Raw genomic sequence first — 27,945 nt, forward strand, 5'->3', positions numbered from 1 at the left:
AGCACCTCATGGACTTGGCTTGTAACACACAATCACAGTTAGCAGGCTAAATATTTGGCACAACAGGAAGCTACCAGCATTCAAGCACATTTAGTGTATATCATTTAATGGGAGGAACTGGCTTAAACAATCTGGCATATTGTTGTGAGATAGGACACATTCCCTCGGTCAAGCAAGGTTGTGGATCACCAAAGAAGCAGGGGTTCTATGGAAAAGTGGAACTTGATATCAGTGACACAGAGTGAATGGAGTAAGGTAGCAGAATCTAGTGTGAAATCCCCGGCCCCAGCCCCAGATTTCACAACCATGTCATGTGACTGTTATTCAAGTGATGGACATGTCTGAGAAGTTGTCTAAAAAACTGGTTTGGAATAATGTTTCCTGTAAGCAAGGTACAGTTATCACCTGTCCACATTCCTAAGCTAAGGTACAAATATGCTGTGGAGTAAAGGGCACCTGCAGGTACAGCAGGAGCAGCATCTCAGAGGCAGAGAGAGCTTGCTCTGCAGTGTTTTCTCAGGTAAGACATTAATAATGGAATTTAAGCTCTATATGACAGTAACAGAATATATTTTAAACCGTCTTGTGATCTTTATTCATAAGTGTGTTGTGTATGCTTGTATTACTTTATCAGTCTCCTCAAGAAATACTATGAGGTTGATTGTTATTGCAAGTTTTGCAAGGGGCAAAATCTTGTCATGTCTGTTTTTGTTGTTTTTCATTTTTTTGACATAATTTGAAAAAGGCAGTTGCCCTATATGTTTTATCAAAAGTTCATGATGAAAGGACCAACAGAAATGTTCCAAAATTACTTGGAAAAAAATATTTCACCATTTACTTCCATTAAAAGTTAAGAATGTTTTTCCTTGTCCTGTGAAGTTATTATTACTTATTGGAGACAGGAGGTTTTGTTCAGACAGCAGCAAAATGCAAATAAATACTGTATGCATTAAATTCATTGAAAAGCTAAGGCTAAGAGCATGTGGAAATATTGTATTTTTCCCATGTTAGATTTGAGCAACATAAACAAGATAGAAAGTATTCCCTGTATATGACATCTATGAAATGGTCCTGCTCAGCTAAAAACTAAAAGAATTTCAGTTTTATTGTATGTGTCTTCTTAATTAACAGACGTAACACATTCAGTAGCACATTGATATAACTACATTTTTAAGTAAGCCCAAACTTTAGAAATAAAGAAAAAAATCACCTAAATCACTTCAACTGCCAACTAAGGTGAGAATGTGAAGTTCAACACTAAAATTTTAAATATGTCTGTAATTTAAACATGGTGTAATATTGTTGTAATTCTAAATGTTCTTACATGTTTGAATTTGGGAGCAGTTCATCATAATGGGGTTTCTGACCTCACTGTGGGCTCCACTACTGCTGCTAATAAGTGGTAAGTTTGCCGATTTTATTCACAAATGGAACTGTGGTGCAGCACAAGAACATATCAACAACAAACTTGTTCTCTAATGTTCTTTCTTTCACAGGAGGAGTGAACATAGGACAGTCAGAAGGTAATCAGAGGTTAATTGCTGTTTGGTGTTTTTAACAAATTGCTCACCTGATAAATCTCATCATTTACATTTATTAGAATTTTAAATGAGCTATCTGTGGACAAGCAACTATAATGTGAAAAAAATGCATTAATCATACAATAAATACCACCATTAGCAGCAGCAAAAGAGTTAAAATTTACTAATGAATTGCTGTTTATTGGGCTTCTACTACTAATCTACTAATCCTACCCTTTTACCCTGCCCTTGTCCTGTATCACTTCTCTTATCTGAGTTTTTTTTCTTTCTTTATTTATTTTTTTTTGCCAAACTCTTTCTATCTTCTACGCAAGCCTCCTTCTGAATCATGTGATCATTCATTCTCATCTTAAAAATGCACAAAATGTATTAGGTAAGGGCTTTTAAAATTGATCATGTCAAACAGTCACCAAGTCCATCAGTCTTAAGACAGAACTTGAACTGTATGCTGATTTGGTGCTGCAAGAGCCTACAAAACTTGCTAGTCTGGTGGAACAGCAATACTATCAGTTCCCGTCTTCTGCTGATAACGGAACAGTTAACATACACAGGATCTTCCATCTAAAGAAAATCAGATGTAACAGCAATGCTCTGTGATCATCTCTAACACATTGGGCGCCACAACTGGAGTGTAGCTATCTGGAAAATAGGCTAGTATAAAACAAAACAAATACCAACTGAAGGTTCCGTAACCAGCAATTTCTTTAATTTCACACCTAACAAAGATAGTGGGAACATAAAAGACTTTCCCAACACAACTCTTTGTTCTTTTCCTTCTCCCTATTTTTTAAGGTACAAACAGAGCAGTGACTCGAGAGAAAGAGGATAGGTCTTGAGAAGCTAGAAAGAGAAAAATAGATGCGAATAAACTTTATGTTAATATCACAAAATAATTAACTCGTTATCTCAACATAACAATACAGAAAATTATAGCAACAGCTCATGGCCTCTCCGGACTTTCATATGTAACTGAGCCTTGCTCTTGAATGGGTCGACCCACCGGTGTAGTAGATCTCCCTTGATTAGGAGCAGCCCCACACCACCCTTTGGTGGCCGGCACAGGTCGAGCTCCTGTCCTGACCTTTACATATATATTTAAGTATATTTCAAAGGCTCTAGCAATCAACTCCAAAAAGACCTGAAGCTCAAGTTCAGACAACTCATGTTTTATGTTTTAAAGTTGGTCTTCTGAAGTGATTTTAAGCAATTAGGAACACATAAGTGGTGCATGAGTATCTGTTTTGCTGGAGTGTAAATATGAAGTGACACTATATATATATATATATATATATATATATATATATATATATATATATATATATATATATATATATATATATATAAATATCAATAAAACTCAATTATGTAACATAATAGAGGGCCAGAAACATTTGGTGAGCTCATGTGAAGCCAGGCAAAAATATAACAGATTATTTTATTTATATGGATATATATGGAGTATTTGTCAGATAGTTATTTATTTTTATTTCCATGACAGCTACATCATATACACCCACTTTTGATCCCTGCAATAAATACACTTCTTTGGATCAACCCTGGAGAGCCAATAATGAGACTGGACTGAACATCTGTGACAAAGACTTCAACTGGAACGGCTGGTACCGTCTGCTCTATTATGGGATGAACATCCGTTTGTCAGAGAGCTGTGTTCCTACATCCAGATGTGGTACTTATTACACTCTGTGGCTCAATGGTCCTCATCCTCAGATACAGGATGGAGTGGTCACTCGCCAGGTCTGTGGGAATGGAGGAAGTGACTGCTGCTACATTGCTTCCCCGTCAATTCAAGTTAAAGCATGCCCAGGGAATTACTATGTGTACAAGCTTGTCAGTCCAAGCTACTGCAACATGGCTTACTGCACAGGTGCAACATTTAAAGATGATTGTATTTATTTTAATTTGATTCAACATGATTGTATTCAGTTGCATGAGGTATTTTACCATGTTTGTTTTGAACTAATGTCTTTCCAGATGTCAACACCATAACCCCAACAACTACAGACACTGGATCAGAATTCAGCATAAGCATCAGTAGGTTTTCAAAGTTATTCTCATCCATTTACTCTCTTATAAATTGTTTAAACTAGAAAATCTACAAAATTCAATCTACCTTCAATCTCTCAAGATTTAGGTGTTTCCCAAAAATGTATCTACATCTTTCTGTATATGTTTACAAGCATTCAGTACATGTGACCTGTAGTTTAAAAGTACCACAAGAAATAATTCATCTTTGAGTCTCCAGTAGGATTACAGTGGTCTGCTTTTATGGCATCTAAAAATCTCCAATAGATCTATAATCTCTTAACAAAATAGTGACATACATATATGTCAGCAATAACATATATTGAGCAATAACATAAAGTGAAGTACCTAAACAGTACCTCACTTTTATTGTATTGATTATTTTAGAGGTAAAAAAATGCTATATGTAGCTTGTAATGATTGTAATTGTTTTTTTGAGATAATTTTGCCATTTTTTTAAATTATTTACTTATAAACTATAGGTCATATGTACAGCATAAAATTAGAGAATAATTAGTCTAATTTTGATTTTTTTTGAAGTTTTATTATCCCAATTTACTAGACAAAGACCCAGTTACCATAACTACTACAACACAAAGAATCATAGAGCATGAATAGCAATTTCCTATTGTGTATTATACAACAATTAGTTCTGGCCGCACAAGCTGATTGGTTGAGAAGCATTTCGCAAACACCGTATTACTCCGCTGAGATGCCGTTGCTAAGCAACGACTTTGATAGGAGATGCTCAAGTTATATTTCTGTTTGCGCACAAACAGAAAATGGATACTTTTAAGATCACATTTGATCTATAGCCGATTTGGTCAGACTCTGAAGATGAGGCTAAAACTGTGACTTAGTCTGTGTAAGGAGCTGGAGAACGAACTGCCGGCTGTGCAGCGAGTGAACGGAGCTCGCTACTGTGACGTAGCAATAAGCTGCTTGTTAAGGAACTATAATTTGGCGGAAGGAATCACTAACATTAAAATATATTAAATGACACGTTCACAGCCCAGTTTATTTATTTCTTACTTTACTTATTTAACTGTTGTATAAAAGCAACAGAACACAAACATAAGTTGATGTCTTCAAAAAACCTACAAATAAACAAAACAATATTTTATTTATAATTTTACATTAATAACATAAACACAAACATTTTGAATACAGTCCCATATCCCACCCCAATCCAACATCCGGACAAAAATGGGAAAAAAAAGGGAGGGAGAGAGAGAATGAAAGAAAAACAAAACTAAGGTCCCTTTAACTTGTCTAAGAACTTATTCCACATCAAATGAAAATGCCTCTGAGCTTTTTTTATCGCAGCATCTCAATCTCTCCATCTGGACAATGTGTGTCATCTCAGACAGCCATCTTTTAAAACAAGGGGCTGAGGATGATTTCCATTTAAGAAGAATGACCTTTTTGGCAGCGACCATACTGGTCATTAGAACCTGCTGCTCAATTCGGAAAAATCAACTATAGACTCAGAATAGCCACAAATCGCAACAACAGGATCAGGAGACACTTGGATGTCAAGTAGATTAGAAATAAATATAAATATATTGGACCAAAAATCATGTAAGACTGGACAGAACCAAAACTGATGAGCCGAGGTGCCATCTGCAATCTCACATTTGTCACAAAGTGAAGACACCGATTTGTAGATCCTAGATAGTTTAGTTTTTGAGTAATGGAGGACCTTGAACTGAATCAGCCTGTACTTTGAGTTGCTGGAGCATAATGAGATTCTGGACAGACTCTCCTCCCAGACCTCCTCAGACAAAGGAGTGGCAATATCTGCAGCTCATGCCTCCCTGAAGCGGTCAGCATCCGGGAAGGAAATTAAGAGTGAAACAAACTTCGATATTAGGTGCTGAGAGTTAATAAGAAAAAATTTGAAAAATGGGTGATCTGTTGATTTAAATGTAATTTGAAATGTTTTTTTGTAAATAATGTCTGACCTGCAAATAACAAAAAAAGTTTGTATAAGGAAGACTATATTTATCTCTCAACTGTGCAAATGATGCTAATTTATTTTCTATATATAGATCACCAATACAAGATAACCCTTTTTCAACCTAGGTGGAAAATGCATGATCCATAACAGAAGGCGGGAAAAGATGATTAAGAAAGAGAGGTGTATGAATGGAGGTTGCAGGAGATTTGAGGTCCTTAATTAGGTTCAATATTTTAAGTGAATTCCTCAACATGAAATTTTTGCCAATCACCCCACGAGCAGACTTTATGTTTGAAGATAGAAAAACTAGCAAAGAAGATCCTGTAATTGACTTAACTTCCAGATCAACCCAACATGGCCTATCCTTTGACACTAGACTGTACGAAGATCCCAATTTCCAAAACATAAGAGCTCTAGCATTTGCAGCCCAGTAATAATGTTTAAGCACTGGTAAGGCCAATCCTCCGTCTGAATAGGGCTTTTGTAGATGAATCTTAGAAATACGTGTTGTTTTATAACCCCATACAAATTGCATTATTATTGAATCTAATTGGTTAAAGAATGTAGCAGACACAAAAATGGGGAGTTTTTGAAAAATATATGTAAATCTTGGTAGTATCACCATTTTAATTGCATTGATTCTGCCTATCATAGACAAAGGAAGTAGATGCCAACATTCAATGTGTGCCTTAAATTTATGCACCATACTTAAGAAATTTAACTTAAACAACAATTTGGGATTCCTTGGCACTTTAAGGCCAAGATAAGTAAAATATTCATCAACCACTTTAAATAGTAGCGCATTTAAGAAGAGAGGATCTAAGGTTCCATTCAGAGGCAAAACTTTGCTTTTATATCCTGATAATTTACCAAACAAATTTACACAGTTTAAAAGACTAGGAACTGATGTGGCTGGATCTGAGATGTACAACAATAAATCATCAGCATAGAGACTAACCAAACATTCCACTTCCCTGAATTTAATGCCATAAATTTTTGGGTAATTCTTTATTCCAATAGCCAGTGGCTCCAAAGCAATATTAAAAAGCAGAGGAGACAGAGGATCGCCTTGTCGCACCCCTCTGTACAATTTAAAAGGAGAAGAGCGGTCGCAGTTACCTCACGCACATAATGAAAAATTCTCCAAAGCCAAATCGATTAAGGACATTAAACATATATGGCCATTCAGTTCAAATGCCTTTGAGCATCTAGTGAAATTATGGCTTCAGCTGAATCTACATTACGATTTGAGTAGAGAATATTCAGCAGACACCAGACATTACAAAATGAAACTCTATTAGGTGTGAACCTAGTTTGGTCTAAATGCACAATTTCAGAAATATGTATTGCCAGTCTAAGTGTCAAGATCTTAGAGAATATTGTTTGATCAAATTCAATAAAGAAATGGGTCTAAAAGAAGCAGGATCAGTAGCATCCTTCCCCGTCTTTAAGATGAGACATATATTAGCCTCATATAATGTACTTGGGAGTTTTCTATTTTCCAAAGAATCTAATAACATTCTCAAAATCAGCAGAGCAAGTTTAAAGGAAAAAGCTTTATAGAACTCGCAGCCAAACCCATCAGGGCCAGCAGCCTTACCAGATGGAAAGGATTTAATTGCCCTAAGAACATCTGCCTCTGTGAAAGGAGAGTCCAGTGTATTTTTTGCAACATCTGAAAGTTTAGGGATGTCCAGGTTATTTAAGAAAATATCAAAATCTGCATCTGAAGCTGTGCACCTAGTAGAATAGAGATCTGAATAAAATTCTTTAAAACAAGCATTAATTCCTTTTGAATTGGTAATAAGGCTACTGCTTTTTGACTTCATCTTGTAAATTGCCTGTTTTGCCAACACACCTTTTAACTGCCCGGCCAATAAACGTTCAGGCTTATCACCAAGTATTTTTGTTTTAATTTGACTAATAAAGATTCAGCTCGCTTACTCAGAATGGAATTATACTCATATTTGAGCAGCAATATCTTGTTATAGACAGACTGCAAAAAAGAATTTCTATAAGTCTGTTCAAGTAATCGGAGCACATTTTCTGTTTCTTCCAACCTTTTATTCATCTCCTTTTTCTTGAAGGCTTCGAAAGCTAAAACATTGCCCTGCATGACAGCTTTAAATGTCTCCCAAAGTATTGAGTCTGACACCTCACCTGTGTCGTTGAAAGCTAAAAAATCATCCAACTTTGAGTTCATGTATGTTATAAACTCTGGATCTGTAAGTAAGCGAGGATTAAAACACCAGCTATAAGTCTGTTTGGAAACAATATCAGAGAGACTAAGCGTAACTGGGCTATGGTCTGAGATCAATATATTATGATATTTAGTGTTGGTGACTTTAGGTATTAGCTCTGAAGAAATCAAAAAATGATCAATCCTAGTATAGGTCCTGTGCATGTGAGAGTAACATGAATAGTTCCTGTCTGTTGGATGCTGTAGCCTCCATATATCAACCATATTTCTCATCTTGATCAGGTTATTCAAAACTTTGGCTGCAGCCGGGATAGTGGGTGGTCTTGAAGAGAGCCTGTCCATATAAGGATCTAAAGAGTAATTAAGGTCATCTCCCATAATGACAGGGGATGATGTGTTGGGTATAAGAGCAAAAATCTTGCAAAAGAAAGCAGGGTCATCAAAATTAGGGGCATAAACATGAACTAATTTTATTGGAAAAGAACTTAGCCTGATATGATAACATATCCACCATGAGGATCTGCTTTCATTGTCTCCAGACGAAACTGTATGTTCTTTTTTTTAAAAAAAATTGCAACACCCCTGGCTTCAGATGTAAACGGTGCCTGATAAACTTGGGATATCCAACTAGCCCTAGGTTTTGACTGATAATTTGGAGATATATGTGTTTCCTGAAGAAAAATTCTGTCCATTTTCAATGATTTAAGATGAGAGAACACTCGCGCATGCTTAATAGGATGCCCTAATCCCTAACATTCCAAGAAGCTATAGAGATGCCATAGAATACATTGAAAATTGATAAATGACAAAGAAACCAATCAAAATTATCCTCCCTACCAAGAACACGGAAAAAAACCAACACCTGGTATCCCATCCCACCTCCCCATCGGCTCGCCTCCCATTGGAAGCACCGAAAACAGTCCCTAAATGCTGGGACCGTGCAACCGGCAAATACCTCAACAAGGAAAGAAGAAAAACTAAAATATTATAATCCGCCCCGCAACTAGGCATGAGCACATATAAATATATAAAGTCCGCTAAATCACCATCAATTTGCCTGACAGAAACTCTTCTCTCAAAATAAACTTGAGGAGTAGAACGGAGCCTCATATTCTTAAAAGAAATTAAACATGCAGCAGCAATAGTTATCACCAGAAACGTTCATCCAAGAGAACAGATATTAATGGAGAAAGTCAAAGCAGCGACTAGAAAGGGAAAAGGATCCCCTCTCTCCACTAGGAAGTCATTTCAAACCTCAAGTCTTAATTCCACCTTCCAGTTCTGCACGGAGAAAACACCTTGCTTCTTCCCCTTCAGTGAAGGTCCCAGAGTTACCCCCACTGTCAGTGTGAAGCCTTGCAGGAAACCAAAAAGAGTATGATATCCCTCGGTTCCTGAGATCTTTCAGAAGATCTGAAAACTGCCTGCGTTTCTGTGCCTGACCTTGCATTGCAAAAACTCAGGCTGTTTCGCCACTCGATGCATCTGTGTCTCGAGCGCGCTCCCCCAAGTCACCTGCTCAGATGCTGTTTCCGCCATTGTGTCGAGCCTCTCTGCAAACTCGATCTGTTTTGCCTGCACAGCCTGTAGGGTTTGTTCGATAGAAACAAGTCGAGCCAAAATACTATTCTGTTTCTCCATTAGAAGCTTAGCCCAAGCTGGTGGAGATTCAGAGCTTGGGGGACTCTGGGGGACTTCTGTTTTGCAATCTTCGGTGGCATATTCGCATTGGAAACTCGTTCAAACTGAAACCAACAGCACTAAGTACACTCCTCACTTACATTAAGGATGTAAATTTATGATGGGTAGCCAAAAAAGTCGTTTTATCATGCAAAATCGTGGAGCAGAAAACAAAACACCATCTACTCCATGGCTACTCGCTAGCGCCCCCCAAAAGCAAGACGTCTTTAAGAAAAAAAAAAAAAGACTTGAACCAAAGAAAGGTATTTAAATTCAAGCAAGATATTATTAAATAAAAAGAAAACAGAACTTCAAAGTCTGAAGCTACCCTGTGGTCTGTATTTTAGTCAGAGAGTGCAGATATAGACCCGACTACCCCAGTAAATTCCTCTGCTCCTGATAGTCTGGATTTGAACACTGTTTTAATTTTCTCTGCAGGTTCAAATTTGAAGTCCTTTCATTAGAAAGTTTACTTCTTTAATTTAAGGCTGACAGTTTCAAAATAAACATTGACAGCTTCACATTAAAGCTGACAGTTTTAAATAATAAGTTAAAAGTTTTAAAAGGTGCAGCAAAGTAAAGAAGCTTGCAAGCCAAATGCTAAAGCTTATTTGCAAAGAATTAACGAATTAACATTTTCATTTAAAATGGTCAACTTGTATTTAAAGCTGTGAGCCTTTATTCAAAAGTGTCTGCTTTTATGTAAAGCTGTTTCTTTTATTTTAATTACTTTTCTGCAGATTTATGTTTATTGTGAGTCCCTTTAAAATGTAACATCTAATTCACAGAAATTTCCAATCCACAGCATCCTCCCCAACCAACTACAGCTTTGACCCCTGTAATAACTACAGTGTTGTTGATGACTACTGGAGAAACACACGCATTACTGACACTAATTATCGAGGTCATGATGACACAGTTGTTGAATGGAAGGGCTGGTACAGACTGTACATTGAGGGCAAAAGTGCTAAGATTGCTGAAACTGTCTGGTGTGAGAGATACAGGACATGCGGTGGTTACTCTGCACTTTGGCTTGGCGGATCTCATCCACGACTAGAGGACGGCATCGTCACCCGAGAAATCTACAAATCCTACAACTGGTACAATTGGTATTGGTACAATGGTTATCAATGCAGTTTCACCACATCCAAATCAATCCAAGTGAAAGCCTGTCCAGGAGATTACTATGTCTACAAACTTGTTCAGCCAGATGTATCAATTCCAATGCCAACATACTGTGCAGGTAAATCTTACAGTTTAAATCACAACATAGATTTCACGTCATTAGAATCCTTCTCTGAACAAATCACATTTACATAGAAGATACAGTAAACATAAAACTATATTGTATGTTATCATTTTTGAAGAAAAAACAGTAAATATTTCAACTACTATGCTTCTGTTTCTACAACAGTTGCTTTTAGAAGCCTCACTTATGATCCATGCCATAACTATCTCTCACTGGACCAACCCTGGAGAGCCAATAATGAGACTGGATTAAACATCTGTGATAGAGCCTTTAACTGGAACGGCTGGTACCGACTGTTCTATTATGGGATGAACATCCGTATGGCAGAGAGCTGCGTTCCTACATCCAGATGTGGTGCTTATTACAGTCTGTGGCTCAACGGTCCTCATCCTCAGCTAGAGGATGGAGTGGTCACTCGCCAGGTCTGTGGGAATGGAGGAAGTGACTGCTGTTCCTTAGGATCCACCACGATACGAGTGAAAGCATGCCCAGGAAACTACTACGTCTATGAGCTTGTCAGCCCAATCTACTGCAATATGGCTTACTGTACAGGTACTGCCATTACTGTATATGCTTTATACCATGATTTTTGCGAATATTTCTAATCCTATATCAAGCATGGTTTTCAGATGTCAGCAGCATAACCCCACTGTCAGTCCCAGCAACTGTGGCCCCAGGTTCAGACTGGAGTAGGTTTCCATAGATATTTTTATGAATATGTTAGAAATGCATATAAACTCTCCATTTTGAATTGGTTATATATTCAAGTTCAATATTTTGTGCTTCATGATATTGAATGATTTCTATTGGATTGTATCCTGTTTAACATGTTGTCAGTGATGAGACTTTGCTGATGTTTGCCTGAGTTGGTGTTCATGCATGGTTTTAGTAGTGCTAATCAACATATGGAATTCTGTATGCTAATTTGTTTTCTGTCACTGTACATAAACTGTTTATGAAACATTGACTGCTTGTTATGTTTCCACAGCAGCCAGTTTTGACCCCTGTTATAACTACACGGTTCTTGACGATGATTGGAGAAATGCACACACTTATAGCTGGAGTGAGAGTGACAGAGCTCATGATGACACTCTTGTTGAATGGAATGGCTGGTATCGGCTGTATCTGCAGGGAGCAAATGCTCAGATTCCTGAGATGTGCGTGAGCTTCGCTACATGTGGCGGATGCTCTCAACTGTGGCTCAATGGATCTCATCCACGTCTAGAAGACGGCATCGTTACCCGAAAAATCTATGGAACCAGCACTGATTTCTACAGCTACATTAAACAATGCATTTACAGACATAGATCCAAACCAATCCAAGTGAAAGCCTGCCCAGGAAATTACTATGTCTACAGACTTGTTAAACCAGAACTGTCCATTCCAATGCCCACATACTGTGCAGGTGCAACATTTTATATTCAGCTTCTTTCCCCTTTATTATTCACTATGAATAACTTATTGTATAGAATTACTATTATTTTATTTTTAACCTTAACAATGGCTACTTGCAAAATAACAAAATGCATCTTCAATGAAATAATGGCAACTTAGTACTAACTAATATTATATAATATGTTTGTTGACTTGAACAGCACATGAGGTATTACATTAATAACTACTATTAAGTAAACAAGGCAAGACAAGTTTATTTATATAGCAACTTTCATACACTGCTGTCATTCAAAGTGCTTTACATATGAGAAAATATAGTGTCAGAAAATAGAGTTGTTTAAAAAAATGTAAATGAAAATAGAAATGAAAACATGATTAAAACAATAGATTGAAAGGACAAAATCATTAAATCAAAAATCAAATTAGAAATTAAATTAGCAGAGTTAATAAAATCTAATTAAATATTAAATTAGATTAAATGTTAGATTAGGATAAAAAAAGGGCAATTTCTAAGGAAAAGGGGCTAAAAACAAGAAAAAACTGCATTTTTAATGTTTTATTACTGTAACAAAGGTAATGTGTTTAACATTAAAGACACATAATATACTACAGTAATAATGGTTATCTAATATTTTTCAGGTTTAAATTATTTCTGTTGTGTTTGCTCCTGTGGTGCTTTACTGTTGATCACACCTGTCACTTTGGAGCTTTTGCATTTTATTTTCTGACCAAAAGAATCAAAAAAGAGAAGAATAGGGATTTACAATCTTCAGTTCCTGTGCTTGTAGATGCTGGACTAAAAAGTTCTGCTCTAGGAGCTGCTAAGTATTTAATATAACTGATGTAAAGTGAAAACTTGTCATGACATAGTATCTTGTGTTTGTAATGTTAACAAATACATTAGTTGATGTGTGACACTTAAAACATAATGGTTTGCTTAATATTAGTTAACCATTATTAATGTAGTGCCTCATATATTGTCCATGTCAACAAATGCAAATCTTAATATTAGGTAGTTTACACTCATTGTAAAGTATAACCAGATAAGAAATGTTCTAGTCAGAAGAACTTCAAGTGAAGTTACACTTTATTGTGACATGACCATGCCATAAGCATGCCATGTCAGATGTCGTATGCTGACATGAGTTGCCATGACAGATTTAGTTCCATAATAATATCATTACCATTACAATTAATTGCCCTGATAGACACCATAATGTGACATAAGCTTTCATGACATCAAACATTGTGGCATCTGTCATAGGAATTATCAGTGATGCAACATTATACTGTTATATTATTACTGTTATGAGTACTCATGGCATTATATGTCTGTAAATACATGTTTTTGACATAGTTATGTCAATGTTATATAGCAGAGCTCAAAAAGTGTCAATTCTACATATAATTTAACAATCCTTGGTTTATTTATTTGTGTATTTATTTATTTTACTAATTTATTTGTTATTTAATTCATTAATTTCCATTAAAATATTAAGAAAAGCACATACATTCCATGGTCAGTACACAAATTACACTAAATTTTCTTACTTAGAAATTAAAAAAGACTTCTTGTTTCCATGACAGTTGCTTTTGACAATGTCACTGACCCCTGCTACAACTACATTTCACTGGATCAACCCTGGAGAGCCAATAATGAAACTGCGTTGGGCATTTCTGATGAAGACTTTAACTGGAACGGATGGTACCGACTGTTCTATTATGGGATGGACATCCGCATGGCAGAAAGCTGTGTTCCTACATCCAGATGTGGTAGTTATAACCCTCTGTGGCTGAATGGTCCTCATCCTCAGATAGAGGATGGAGTGGTCACTCGCCAGGTCTGTGGGAATGGAGGAAGTGACTGTTGTTACTACCATCCCAACCCAATTCGTATTAAAGCATGCCCAGGAAATTACTACGTCTATGAGTTTTTGAATCCAACCTACTACAACACAGCCTACTGTACAGGTAATGTATTTGTTTAATGTTGACCATTCCAATTTTATTAATGCAACCTTCATTAAAATTGTCATGTAAAATTAAAAATACATTTTCCTCCTTTCAGATGTTAACACCATAACTCAGGGTGCTCCCCCGACAACTGAAGCCACTGATTCAGGATTCAGGAGTATGTTTATTCAAAAAGTATTGAATTAGTCAATGTAGCAGGAAAGAATTCAACAATATTTATATAATATATTGCCAAATATTCAGTAAATTAAAACAATGCAGTAGACATCTTCCTCAATTGCTATTTAGATCTTTAATCTAGGGCCAACTTATTATTTATATTTCTACTGATTATTGTCTTTGGCAAAGTCTGCCAAAACTTCAATTCACCAGTACTGAGCCATTCAGAACATGTCAATGGCTTTTATTTCAAATGCCTATTATGAATAATAAACTGTGAAATTGATACTCCGAAAATGAATTGAGACTAATCTTTGTCTTTGTCCACAGCAACAACTCCAACCAATAACACTTTTGACCCCTGCAATGACTACACGGTTCTTGATGATGACTGGAGAAATGCGAGCCACTACTATTACGTTGGCAGCAGAGGTCATGACGACACCACCGTTGAATGGAACGGCTGGTATCGGCTCTTTTTTCAGGGAGCAAGTGCTCAGATTTCTGAGGGCTGTGTTCACCTTTTGGGATGCGCTGGTTACACTTTACTCTGGCTCAGTGGTTCTCATCCACAGCCAGAGGACGGCATCGTCACCCGAGAAATCTATGGATCCACAGTTGATGAAAGCTATGAGTACCAGTGCAAATTATATAGATCTAAACCAATCCAAGTGAAAGCTTGTCCAGGACATTACTATGTCTACAAACTCGTCAAGCCAGATGTATCAATCCCAATGCCTACATACTGCACAGGTAACAAAGTTATTTTGCATATGCCATGTAATGTGGTATTTGATGTTAATAAACAACACCAAATGAATTAAGTATGAAGTGCAATTCACTGAAAAAAGGAAGATATCAAACCTCCGTCTATATAATAATTAGATTAAATAATTAATGTGCTAAGTAGGCGAAAAACAGTTTTCTTAAGCTTGCGACATGCAGTGTAAGCATGTTTCCCCTAATTTTACTGCAAACTCTATAATATTTCCAAACAGTTACTTTCACAAACCCAAGTTATGACCCCTGCAACAACTACAATGAGCTTGATGATCAACGGAGAGGCACAAACTTCACCTACAACAACTTGTGGTGGATGGGTGACAGCAACTGGAACTGGAATGGCTGGTATCGTCTGCTCTATAAAGGAAATAATATCCGGATGCCTGAATCATGTGTAAACCAGTTGATGTGTGGTGCTAATGTCCCTCTCTGGCTCAATGGTTCTCATCCACGGCTGGAAGATGGAGTAGTCACTCGGCAGGTCTGCGGGAGCTGGAACAATGACTGCTGTTATTATAATTCCTACCTAATTCAAGTAAAAGCTTGCCCAGGAAATTATTATGTTTATGAGTTTGTGAACCCAGCCATCAGTAATTCAGCCTACTGTGCAGGTATATTTAATTACTGTGAAGCATGATATTTTATTATTGCCATTGTTTTCTTCTGTTTTTCCTTATGGTAACATGAATTGCAAAAAATGTCCCCATAACAGATGTCGATAGTATTAGCCCAGCTATGACTCCAGAAATCCCAGAAACAACAGCATTTATTGATTCCATCATCACAACAGGTAAATTCCATACATTGTTCATTTAGTCTCAGAGGAACTGTCTTTCCGTTTACATTTTTATAAAGAAATGCAGTTAATATATACCTCAATTTCATCACATCCAAGTGGCATCAGAAAACACTGCCTCAACCCCAGAGTTGGCCAGGGCCCACCAGTGGGCCTAAATTTTTATTACACACTTCCATAACCTAAGAATAGCTCAGCCAGTTTGCATTGAAGTCCTTGTAGTTACTAAATAACAAGCCTTAGTATGTAATAAGCCTGAGATTTAAGAGGTTTAGAGTAGTCTGACATGGGGAGACTTACTCTTATTTATTTCCTACAATAGAATAGATCCCAGATACGAAAACCAATAAACTTGGTGCATCATTTAGCAAATTAAGTTTAGAATATACATGTATGACCCATGTACTTTACACTGAGAGTAGGGGAGAGCAGAGCACAACCTAACACATTTTGGTTTTTGTTGAATACCTTTAAAAATATTTAAGTTGGAGTAATCATAATGTTATACAAGCAACATATACATCTCTGCTACAAACATACATTTGAACTTTCTAATTAATTTCAAATACCTACTGTTCATATAAAATTCCACCAAAATGATGGGTAGAGCAACGTTACAAATTAACCCATGGGTTGGTTTGACTGTAACAGGCAGAGGGTTATATTAACACTTGCTAGAAAAGTCTGATGAATGCAAAGTTAATTTGATATAATTCTATGTTATAAGACAGAAATATATTGTCCAACCATACTGCATTATACTGTTTATTATTGATCTGTCAGACAGACAGACAGACAGTTCAATCAAAAGATACATATACACCTCAAATTATATACAAAAACTGACATGTGACTGTGTGTCAAACAATGACATTTTTTTCCAGTGTAAGACAGCATCTTTCCAATAACTAAAGCTTTACCAACTGTTAATGTCAATTACATTCAGAGATTTATTTAAAACCAAAATTCATGCTTCAAAACTCTGCTATATTGTAGACAACAAGATAGAGATTAAAGTAATATAAGGTTGGATTTTGTGATTCCTTGTTTCTTCAGAGAGCAGTACCACTGAGATAGATCCACCTGCTATTACTACTGCACAACTCATCACTACTACAGGTACGTGAGTTATTCTCTCGCATACTAAGGCTTCATATACAGTAACTACAGGGACTCCAAAGCAAAATGATTGAATTATTCTTAGGTTATAGAAGTGTATAATAAAACACTGGACACATTGGTGGACCCTGGTCTCTCACACTTAGACCTGATCTGATCTAGACCTGATCATAACAATTCTGATAAAGTCTCTTATTTTTTAGGAAAGGCCTGATCAAGAGAAAAAAAATCTAGTCATGAATGCAGTTTGAAGGGAAGTGTCAATAGAGCATCTCTGTTGATCTTATCCCAAAACTTAAAATTTCAAAACTTCTGTATAAAGAATCATACAGTTTAAGCTGCTTTAAATTAAAATGTTTATCATTTGTTTTAATTAGTTAGCAAATGGAGTTTGTTGTTAATGTTCTCATGGTTTACTGTCGACATTAACAATAAATACAATCCTTGTTTCTTCAGAGAGCAGTACCACTGAGATAGATCCACCTGCTATTACTACTGCACAACTCATCACTACTACAGGTACGTGAGTTATTCTGGTCACTATCTCACTATATTTCTCTGAAAAGGCTTTGACGGTAAATAAGGCCACGCTTTCCAACATTAAAAATGAACCAAAATAAATAAATAAATAAACAAACTTGACCATTAAAGTGTCTAATTTATATGTTTTTAATGCTTACATTGTTTTCTTCTTTACACGGTCACTGCTTGTGTCTTCAGAGAGCAGGACCACTGAACTAAATCCACATTTGGCCATATAGTGTACATGCAGATCCTTCTTTAACAAAGTAAAAGGTCTGTGTTAATTTGTGCCCTGCATTAGGCTGTCCCCTCCGCTCCCCTAAATATGATTTTATGAATGCAGAATCCTTTTCCAGTGTTTAGATTCTGCAAATGTTCTGATTTCCTGATACTTCACCTGGAAGCACGAAGTGAGAGGAATTTTTTTATTTTTTATGATATAACTATAACATAACTGGCCGTATCTCCAGCTTTGAGGGTGCTTCCTTAAAGCTCTGGCATAAATCAACACCTTCTGACATGAAAATATAGCCAGACATCATGATGTAAGTGTGTAGTTTATATGTTCTTTTTTGCATTGGCCTGTGAATTAATCACTACCACAGCTATGTCAGTGACACATTCTGGGCAGTTATTCTGGACTCCACTCAGCTTTTGTCATGAGGATTGTTGAGATCCTCTAAATTGAGGTGTAAAGAATGATGAAGTTAAGGAGAAGAGCGACAGTCTGTGCTGTATTCGTTTCTCTTATCAACTCCTTAAAATCCCAGGCATACACACACTAAGGCTTCATATACAGTAACTACAGGGACTCCAAAGCAAAATGATTGAATTATTCTTAGGTTATAGAAGTGGACCCTGGCCTTTTAAGGGCTTAACTGAAGGTCAATCAGATCACATAAAACACCAAATCATTTGAACAATTCAGCACTGTTTTTTTTTTTTTAAACCCAAAGCTAAGTTTTATGTGCTAACAGACCTTCTCATTTAACAGCGCTTTAAGTCTCTCACACTTAGACCTCATCTGATCTAGACCTGATCATAATAATTCTGATAAAGTCTCTTATTTTTTAGGAAAGGCCAGATCAAGGGAAGTGTCAATAGAGCATCTCTGTTGATCTTATCCCAAAACTTAAAATTTCAAAACTTCTGTATAAAGAATCATACAGTTTAAGCTGCTTTAAATGAAAATGTTTATCATTTGTTTTAATTAGTTGGCAAATGAAGATTGTTGTTAATATTCTGACATTTTAATGTTGATATTAATGGTAAATACAATCCTTGTTTCTTCAGAGAGCAGTACCACTGAGATAGATCCTCCTGCTAATACTACTCCACAACTCATCACTACTACAGGTACGTGAGGAATTTTTTTCAATTTTTTCATGATATAACTATAACTCCACAATCTGTACTGTATTTGTTTCTCTTATCAACTCCTTAAAATCCCAGGCATACACATACTAAGACTTCATATACAGTAACTACAGGGACTCCAAAGCAAACTGATTGAATTATTCTTAGGTTTTAGAAGTGTGTAATAAAACACTGGGCCTATCTATGGGCCCTGGCCTTTTAAAGGCTTAACTGAAGGTCAGTCAAATCAAGATTGCCAAACTGCCAGATTATTTTTTAAGTAAAACATTTTAAATCATTTTAACAATTCAGCACTTTTTTTATTATTATTATTATTTTTTTTTAATCCCAAGATAAGTTTTATGTGCTAACGGACCTTTTCCTTTAACACAGGTTTGTGTCTCTCACACTTGGACCTGATCTGATCTAGACCTGATCATAACAATTCTGAAGTCTCTTATTTTTTAGGAATGGCCAGATCAGATCAAGGGACGTGTCAATAGAGCATCTCTGTTTATCTTATCCCAAAACTTAAACCATAAAGAATTATATAGTTTAAGCTACTTTAAATTAATTTTACCCCGATTTTCTCCCCAATTTAGTCGTAGCCAATTCCACCCCGCTGGTTAGGACTCCCCCAATCACACGATGCTATCAACGCTAGGAGGGTGAAGGCTAACACAGGCTCCCCCCGAGACCTGTGAAGCGCCACCGCTTTCTTTTCGAGCTGCCGCTCACGCAACGTCACTGGACAGCTGAACGCGCTCGGAGGAAAGCGCCAACCGCCAGATCTGTTACGTCAGCTAACAGACGCCTGCGCTGACCAGCACCGCGCTGAGTGAGTGATAGGGGAGAAGGGCAGCCATCCCACCCACCCAGAGAGAGAGAGAGAGCGAGGCCAGTTGTGCTCTCTCGGACTCCCGGCTACGGATGGCTGTAGCATCACCAGGGATCGAACTCGCGATCTCCTGATGATAGGGCCAACGCTTAGACGGTTGCGCCACTTGGGAGCCCGAATTAAAATGTTTATCATTTGTTTTAATTAGTTAGCAAATGGTGTTTGTTGTTAATGTTCTCATGGTTTACTGTCAACATTAACGATAAATACAATCCTTGTTTCTTCAGATAGCAGTATCACTGAGATAGATCCACCTGCTATTACTACTGCACAACTCATCACTACTACAGGTACGTGAGTTATTCTGGACTCTACTGAGCTTTTATTAGAGTGATTGTTGAGATCCTCTAAACTGAGCTCTACTGAGCTGAATGTTAAGCAAGAGAACAAATCCTATAGTGAACTCAGAGCGTAAAGGGAAGTGTCAGTAGATCATCCTTTCTGACCTTTGCCTAAAACTACACAACTGTATGCTTTAAGTTACACTATATAGAATTTAATCTATGAAAACAAAGAGAATAAGGTACTGTGCCTTTTCAAAAACGTGAGTGCTGTTTTGAGCTGGTCAGAAGAACAAAAGTTTGGTTTGGCTTGTCCTCGCTTTTTTCTGTAAAATGGTTTCGACAGCAAAAATCTATGTTCAAAGCTCTTGCATGAATCAGCGCCTTCCTATATTAAAAATAGCCAAAGTCACAATGAAAGTGTGCAGCTTATAGTAGAGTCCAGAATCTAGATAACGCTTTTCTGAAAAGGGTTCTGTGTAGCACCAAAAAGCGTTCTTCTATTGTTATGATGTCAGGCTTGTTACAGTAGAGGAACCATTTTTGGTGCTTTTCAAAAAGGTTTTATGTAGAACCATCTACAGCACATTCTCCATCAATCTGAAGAACACTTTTGTAATGCAAGGAACCTTTTAATCATCCAAAGGGTTCTTTGAATGTTCATGGTTCTATACAGAACCATTCTCTTTACTAAAGAACCCTTGAAGGACCATCATTTTTAAGTGTGTAGTAGAGCTTGAAGGGAAGTGTCAAGGCAGCATCTCTACTGACCTTAGCCTGACCTAAACCATAAAAGTGTAAGTCAAGCCAACTCAAAGTTTATTTATATAGTGTTTTTACAACAGGCATTGACACAAACAGAAAAAAAAAAATGATGAAAACGCCACTAAAATAATAGATTTAAAAAAAGAACATCATTAAATCATCAAAAAGCAAATTAGAAATTAAATCAGGATAGTTAATAAAAACTAATTACATATTAAAAATTAGGTTAAATCTTAGATTAGGATAAAAAAAAGGGCAATTTCAAAGGAAAAGGGGCTAAAAACAAGAAAAAACTGCATTATTTAATGTTTTATTACTGTAACAAAGGTAATGTGTTTAATATTAAAGACACATAATATACTACAGTAATAATGGTGATCTAATATATTTGGGGTTTAAATTAATTCTGTTGTGTTTGCTCCTGTGGTCCTTTACTGTTGATCACACCTGTCACTTTGGAGCTTTTGCATTTTAGAATTAGTAATGATATTATTACAGAACTAAATGCAAACAAAGTTAATTCAATATAATTCTATGTTATAAGAAAGAAATATACAGGGTGTCCCAAAAAAATTGACATCATTTGAGATGTGAATATCTGAGTAACTACATGTCCTGGCAAACGAAATTAAATAGGCTTCATGTTAAACAATACAAGATTTATTTATCAAAATTCAAACAAGAAATTCAGAGGGATGTAGATTTTATAACCGATTTCACGAAGCTTCACCAACGTAATGTCTTCCGATACTGGTGGTCATCCAGATCCCTTGTCCTGCACAGACAGCCTTCCTCTTTGAAGTTTTCTGCCATGTCCAAATCTGCTTTCCAGTTGGTGCATTTTTATTGAATTTTCTCGAAAATGCACGCTGCACACTCTCGGTTGGGTTCGAGCATATTCTAACACACAAAATGCCTTTTCATTTCTAGTGAATGCCATTCTTCAACCTGAAAAGAAAACATTAAAAAATAAACTAGTTACACATTAGTTTTACACATTTTGTTAAAATTTGAGATCATTTGAGGGAGAATTGGCTGTTATTAGACTACGAAATGATGTCAGTTTTTTGGGACACCCTGTAATGTCCAACCACACTGCATTATACATTTCATTATCTATCTATAAGACAGACAGACAGTTCAATCAAAAGATACACATTAACATCAAATCATATACAAAAACTGACATGTGACTGTGTGTCAAACAAAGACAAAGTCAGTTTTGTCCAGTGTAGGACAGCACACATCTGTAAAATATGGAACATTATTTCTGAATAACTACAGCTTTACCAACTGTTAATGTCAATTACATTAATATATTTATTTAAAACCAAAACGCTGACATCTGAAAGAGACAAATGAAGTAGAAGACAATGCCTGTTTTCAGATATTTTCTCTGTTTCATTTTAAGATCTGTGTGAACACATGGAACAAAAAGACAAAATTTACTTCATATTTCTTTGGTTACTAAGGTGGCTTAGTTGTAATGCCATGTAACAACTAACCCTGCACTACAGCTGCTGTAAGCTTGTCTCATGCTTCAAAACTCTGCTACATTGTAGACAACAAGATAGAGATTAAAGTAATATAAGGTTGGATTTTGTGATTTACACAAACAGCTCAGTAACGGAAAAAACTTGTGTAAAAAAAGTACTTATATGTCTTGAAAACACTCTTTGGCACAGATCTCTTTAAAATGCTGATGAATCACTGAGAATTTTTGTGGGAGACCGTGGGTAGGAAATGTTGTAATGTGGCGAGAAGCATTGACCTTCTTTAACAAAGTAAAAGGTCTGTGTTAATTTGTGCCCTGCATTTTTTTTAATCCCAAGATAAGTTTTATGTGCTAATGGACCTTTTCCTTTAACACAGGTTTGTATCTCTCGCACTTGGACCTGATCTGATCTAGACCTGATCATAACAATTCTGATAAAGTCTCTTATTTTTTAGGAATGGCCAGATCAAGGGACGTGTCAATAGAGCATCTCTGTTTATCTTATCCCAAAACTTAAACCATAAAGAATTATATAGTTTAAGCTGCTTTAAATTAAAATGTTTGTCATTTGTTTTAATTAGTTAGCAAATGGAGTTTGTTGTTAATCTTCTCATGGTTTACTGTCGACATTAACGATAAATACAATCCTTGTTTCTTCAGAGAGCAGCACCACTGAGATAGATCCACCTGCTATTACTACTGCACAACTCATCACTACTACAGGTACGTGAGTTATTCTGGTCACTATCTCACTATCTTTCTCTGAAAAGGCTTTGATGGTAAATAAGGCCACGCTTTCCGACATTAAAAATGAACCAAAATAAATAAATAAATAAATAAACTTGACCATTAAAGTGTGTAATTTATATGTTTTTAATGCTTTCATTTTTTTCTTCTTTAAACTGTCACTGCTTGTGTCTTCAGAGAGCAGGACCACTGAGCTAAATCCACATACAGTGTACAAGCAGATCCTTTTTTATGTGCTGGTTTGGTTCCTCTGATCCTCAGTGCAATTCCACCAATTTGTATGGATTTGCCCAAATCAAACACTAGCACAAGTGATTAAACTGTAACGATTTCTGAGGACTCCTAGCATTGTATTTTTCCCACTCTAATACTCTTAACCCAGCCAATGAGGGGCTTGTTAAGTAGTTAATGAGCTGACTGAGGTGTGCCAGATTAGGCAACACACAGAAATGTGCATACTGTATTTGTATTTATTCTAAAATTAGTATTTATTTTCCACCAAATTAACATTTACAGCAGGGGTGCCCAGTCCTGGTCCTGGAGATCTAACAACCTGCAAGGTTTAGCTCGCACCCTAGATCAGGTGTGTTGGATCTTTCCAGAACCAGGTTTGAACACTCCTGATTTATAGTTTTAAATTTTATAGCTGTGTACATACTGTATGATTTTTCTTACTCATGTACAGTACTGTTGTAGACATCACCTACTAAACACTGACCGACTGTTGCTCTTTGTGGTCCTGCCAAGTCCTTTGTGCAGTCTGAGGTTTTTACCCTTTGACTAGTTTAATTCTGTTTGTGACAAACCTGTTTGCACTCTGATAAACCTCTCTTGTAACAAATATCATTATTAATCTTGCCATTGTAAATACATTTATCTGCTTGTTTTTTTCTCTTTTTAGCAAGAGTGGACCCCTGTGTGGAGCTGAACTGCACTGAGGATGAGTGGTGTGGGGAGAGAGATGGCATCTATGGCTGCTTCTGTAATGACAATCGCCCAAAACCAAGAAACAAGACTTACGGTAACAGCAAATTCTGATAAGCATTGATACTCAAAAGCACTTTCTTCTAACTGTGTCACTAAAACAACTTCTCACATGTCTTTCCACTCTCTGTGTTCCAGACTCCAGAGAAACCTGTGAGAGCAGCTCTGGCACCATGTCTCTGTCCCGCTGTCAGCTCTTTGAAGCTGGTTTCCCTGCTAACGTCCTGCACCTGAGTGACCCCAGCTGCAATGGAACTCTCCAAAATGGCAGACTGGTGTTCCACTTTGATAATGATGACCACATCTGTGGCACAAATCTCACGGTATAATAAACAGGAATAGTAAAACTGTATTTCCCTTAAGTTTAGGTATTAACTCTTTAAAATCCATGGCATATTACATACTAAAGCTTATTATTCAGGAACTACAGGGCTTCAATGCAGACTGGCTGAGCTATTCTTAGACCCAATCCCATTTCACCCATTGCCCCTACCACTTAGGCAATCCCTTCATTTTGTGCATTCATGTGAAGGGGTAGGATGTCCCAGTTTTTGTTGAGATAGAGGGGTAGGGTGAAGTGTTAGGGCTACATGGCCATGGCACACTCCAAACAAGTGTTACAAGCAAAAGAAGAGCCAGCAAGATGGCTGTGAAAGCGACCAAAGAAACACAAAAATGTAAATATTTTCTCTGTTAAAAATATGATAACCATTGTATTCTCGTTTCAATGTACTATGGTCCTTTTCTTCAGAACCAGCATAAAAAAATCACCAGTAGTATGCTGATGTGTCTGTAGCTAGCTAGCAGAATTCTCTGTTCCACTTTAAATGGATACATTCTGGTGCCTCAGGTGTCAAAACTGCTGCACCATTAAAGGTGGAATGGGAAAATTCAAGCAAGAGGCTGGCAAATAGCTGACTTCACCTTCATATCACTGAAGAATTTGTGTTGGGTAATAAAAAATAATTGTCATTACCCCCTCTATGAAGGCATATGATGCCCTAAATTTAACTAAAGGCCAAAGGTAGTGAGGTACTGAAGTTCTCTGCTCCTCTGCTATCACTGCAGACTGGCAGGGTCACCTATAGGGCACCGCTAGTAGCCTCTTAATAAAGTAATGTTCTTTTTTATTTGAGGGTCCCATTTCATAGGGGACAATGTCGACCACTACCCCTAGTTACTTAAGTTTCAAGGGCAAAGGTGACACTCAAAAACAAGGGGTAGGGGTAAAAATAAGAAATGGGACTGGGCCTTAGGTTATAGAAGAGTGTAATCAAACTAACCTAGTAAGTTAGAGGCACAATCTCCAAAGAACTAAGTAATTATATTGGGTAACATGATGGTAAGCTGTAAGGCAGTCTAATCTAAAAACAGCTTATGAGTATTAACTGGGTACGTGTTGTATAAAAACTAGTTAAGTAATAGTTAATTACATTGAAAATTAAACATCCTGACTTTCTTACAAAAGTACACTGAAATATCAAGAGCTATTAAGATAAAGAAATACATACTAAAATATGTCAAAATTGTATACGTTTTGGAGTAACAAAGTGATAAATACAAAGAAACATATTACTTCCATTGTAATATCATGTGTTTTGGCAGCTAAGTAAATTTTGTAGCTGTGAATTAACAGCAGTTTATAGGTAATAGACAGGTATGTACTATAAAAGATCCGTATAAAGATCACTTTTTCCCCTGTACATCTACATGGTCCTTACAGTTTTTTTGTACAGTTGTATTTGTACTTTACTGCTTAAATGTGGCAGTACTGTTCCTTTCAGTTAGACTGACTAGTGACTGACTCATTTTACCTCTAAATAATTACCTAATTAGAACCTGTTGGGCATTTTAGCGCAATTTGGTCAGACTAAGTTTGAACTTTCCATCATGTTACACAAAATAACTACTCAGTGCTCTGGCATTTGTAATGTCATTACCTGTAACGTCGAAGTTACCTGGTTAATACCTAGGACTTAAGGGTATGTAAAAGAAGTATAACCCAGAAACCATACAGGCTGATTCAACTGAATAAATTCAGAAACACTTGGGCAAACACTTTGTTTTTATCATGTTATTTCCAATTAAAGTAAGATAAATATAACTTAACAGGCCAACGGCACTCACTTCATCTATGAGAACACTATCCAGGGAGTAGCTGACTCAGCAGGAGGACCCATCAACAGAAAGAAACATCTGGAATTGCGTTTCTCCTGCATTTATCAGCTCAGCCAGACACTCACCATGGACACAGTATTCAACCCTCTGCTGAGGTAAAATAAAAAGCACAAATTTTTTTACATACATTAAGCATAAATCTTCCTTAAATCGCGCTGCCTGTAAATGACTTCTTTAAACAGCAGTTCATTAAAAACCATAAAATAACTTTGTGAGGAAATAATATTACTAGAATAGCATTTATGTTATGGTACAACCTCAAGTTATAAATCAACTTGTAACTGGACATTTCTACAGCATAGTGCACAAGACCCTTCCAGATGGTCAGGGGCTGTACCAGGTCAGGATGAAACCCTATCAGGATGCTGCCTTCTCCCACCCCTACAATGGTATTGTGGACATAGAGGTGGACCAGCGGATCTATGTGGAAGTGATTGTTCAGGGGGTGGACAGCCGTCAGATTGCCACAGTGATAGATTCATGTTGGGCCACTCCTGTGAATGACCAGAACTATGCTGTCCAGTGGAATCTCATCAATAAAAGGTAAGAGAAGACCATAGCGAGGTCATACAGGGGTCTGATGTGTGCATTCTCTGTACTATTGTCAATTATATTTCATTTTCTGCAATCCTGCCTCTACATCTGATCCAAAATAAGTTTGACTGTCTGAAGCTGAGATGCTACAAAATGCTTTCAGGTGTCCTAATTCTGGTGATCCCACGGTGAAAGTGCTTCAGAATGGTGTCTCCACAATCGGCCGTTTCTCCTTTAAGATGTTTGCCTTTAACGGGAATTACTCCAAAGTTTTCCTTCACTGCTCCATCCACCTTTGCCTTCTGCAGCATAGCAACTGTGCAGTGGTGAGTTCAGAAACCTCTCATCCAATCACACAGCAACATGCAGAACAGCTGAAGTCCTGACTCCACATTCTGACCTGACACTGATTATAAGAAGTGGCCTAAAAATGGGGCCAGCATAATTTATTCATTCATTACTTATTTATTATGTATTCTGATGGCTAGGATACCACTTAAACTCCAGCAGCATTGCTGTGTCTGACCCACTCAGACCAGTGTAACACACACTAACACACCGCCACCACGTCAGTGTTACTGCAGTGCTGAGAATGATCCACCACCCAAATAGTACCTGCTCTGTGAGGGTCCATGGGGGTCCTGACCACTGAAGAACAGGGTAAAAGGGGGCTAACGAAGTATGCAGAGAAACAGATGGACTACAGTCTGTAATTGTAGAACTACAATATGCACATATATAGTAAGTGGAGCTGATAAAATGGACAATAAGGGTAGAAACAAGGAAGTGATCATAATGTTATGCCTGATCGGTGCATGTTCTAGAACTAGGCTGGTCAGCTAGCTAACAGCCTAAACAACTCCATCATTAACAACACAGGCTTGATTTTAAGCATGTATGGTATGATTAACTGGAAAACTGTCATGAAAATGTCACTTGAGTGACTTACACGCTTCAAATGTCTGTGTTTCAGTCAGAAGTTGCATCAAACCCTGGCTAAATACTAAACAGCTCCATACTCCCTAAATAGTGTGCTAGCAATGAAAGTTTAGAAATTCTAGCCTCTACATTCAAATAGTGAATCTTGTATCGAGTATGGATGTGGTTGAGTCTCATGACTATTTCTTAGCTATATTTTGCACCATTGGGATGCAGGATCCAATATGTAAATTCCTACACATTGCACTATGTAGGGAGCTGGGAGCCATTTGAGATTCAGTCCCAGCAAGAGAAGAGGGGCACGCTGGGTTAATGCTAAATACGACTTGTGGAGGTAATTTGGTGAC

General features: G+C 37.0%; 1 protein-coding gene across 1 annotated transcript in view; it reads left to right on the plus strand.

Moving 5' to 3' along the window:
• The first annotated feature begins 466 nt into the window (after nucleotides 1-466).
• Nucleotides 467-27,945, plus strand: part of LOC118804532 — a 28,917-nt gene continuing 1,438 nt past the window's right edge. Inside the window, exons 1-24 of the mRNA XM_036565024.1 lie at nucleotides 467-520; nucleotides 1,345-1,402; nucleotides 1,497-1,523; nucleotides 3,040-3,426; nucleotides 3,534-3,593; nucleotides 10,230-10,667; nucleotides 10,839-11,225; nucleotides 11,303-11,362; nucleotides 11,662-12,078; nucleotides 13,656-14,039; nucleotides 14,137-14,199; nucleotides 14,532-14,954; nucleotides 15,200-15,595; nucleotides 15,697-15,774; nucleotides 16,837-16,899; nucleotides 17,356-17,418; nucleotides 18,715-18,777; nucleotides 19,903-19,965; nucleotides 22,877-22,939; nucleotides 23,865-23,984; nucleotides 24,086-24,270; nucleotides 26,060-26,220; nucleotides 26,423-26,668; nucleotides 26,823-26,985. Coding sequence (XP_036420917.1) covers nucleotides 1,354-1,402; nucleotides 1,497-1,523; nucleotides 3,040-3,426; nucleotides 3,534-3,593; nucleotides 10,230-10,667; nucleotides 10,839-11,225; nucleotides 11,303-11,362; nucleotides 11,662-12,078; nucleotides 13,656-14,039; nucleotides 14,137-14,199; nucleotides 14,532-14,954; nucleotides 15,200-15,595; nucleotides 15,697-15,774; nucleotides 16,837-16,899; nucleotides 17,356-17,418; nucleotides 18,715-18,777; nucleotides 19,903-19,965; nucleotides 22,877-22,939; nucleotides 23,865-23,984; nucleotides 24,086-24,270; nucleotides 26,060-26,220; nucleotides 26,423-26,668; nucleotides 26,823-26,985 — 4,359 coding nt within the window. The 5' untranslated portion in view covers nucleotides 467-520; nucleotides 1,345-1,353. The remainder of the gene's footprint in view (nucleotides 521-1,344; nucleotides 1,403-1,496; nucleotides 1,524-3,039; nucleotides 3,427-3,533; nucleotides 3,594-10,229; nucleotides 10,668-10,838; nucleotides 11,226-11,302; nucleotides 11,363-11,661; nucleotides 12,079-13,655; nucleotides 14,040-14,136; nucleotides 14,200-14,531; nucleotides 14,955-15,199; nucleotides 15,596-15,696; nucleotides 15,775-16,836; nucleotides 16,900-17,355; nucleotides 17,419-18,714; nucleotides 18,778-19,902; nucleotides 19,966-22,876; nucleotides 22,940-23,864; nucleotides 23,985-24,085; nucleotides 24,271-26,059; nucleotides 26,221-26,422; nucleotides 26,669-26,822; nucleotides 26,986-27,945) is intronic.

Source organism: Colossoma macropomum, unplaced genomic scaffold (assembly GCF_904425465.1).
Source record: "Colossoma macropomum unplaced genomic scaffold, Colossoma_macropomum, whole genome shotgun sequence".
Classification (NCBI taxonomy): Eukaryota; Metazoa; Chordata; class Actinopteri; order Characiformes; family Serrasalmidae; genus Colossoma; species Colossoma macropomum.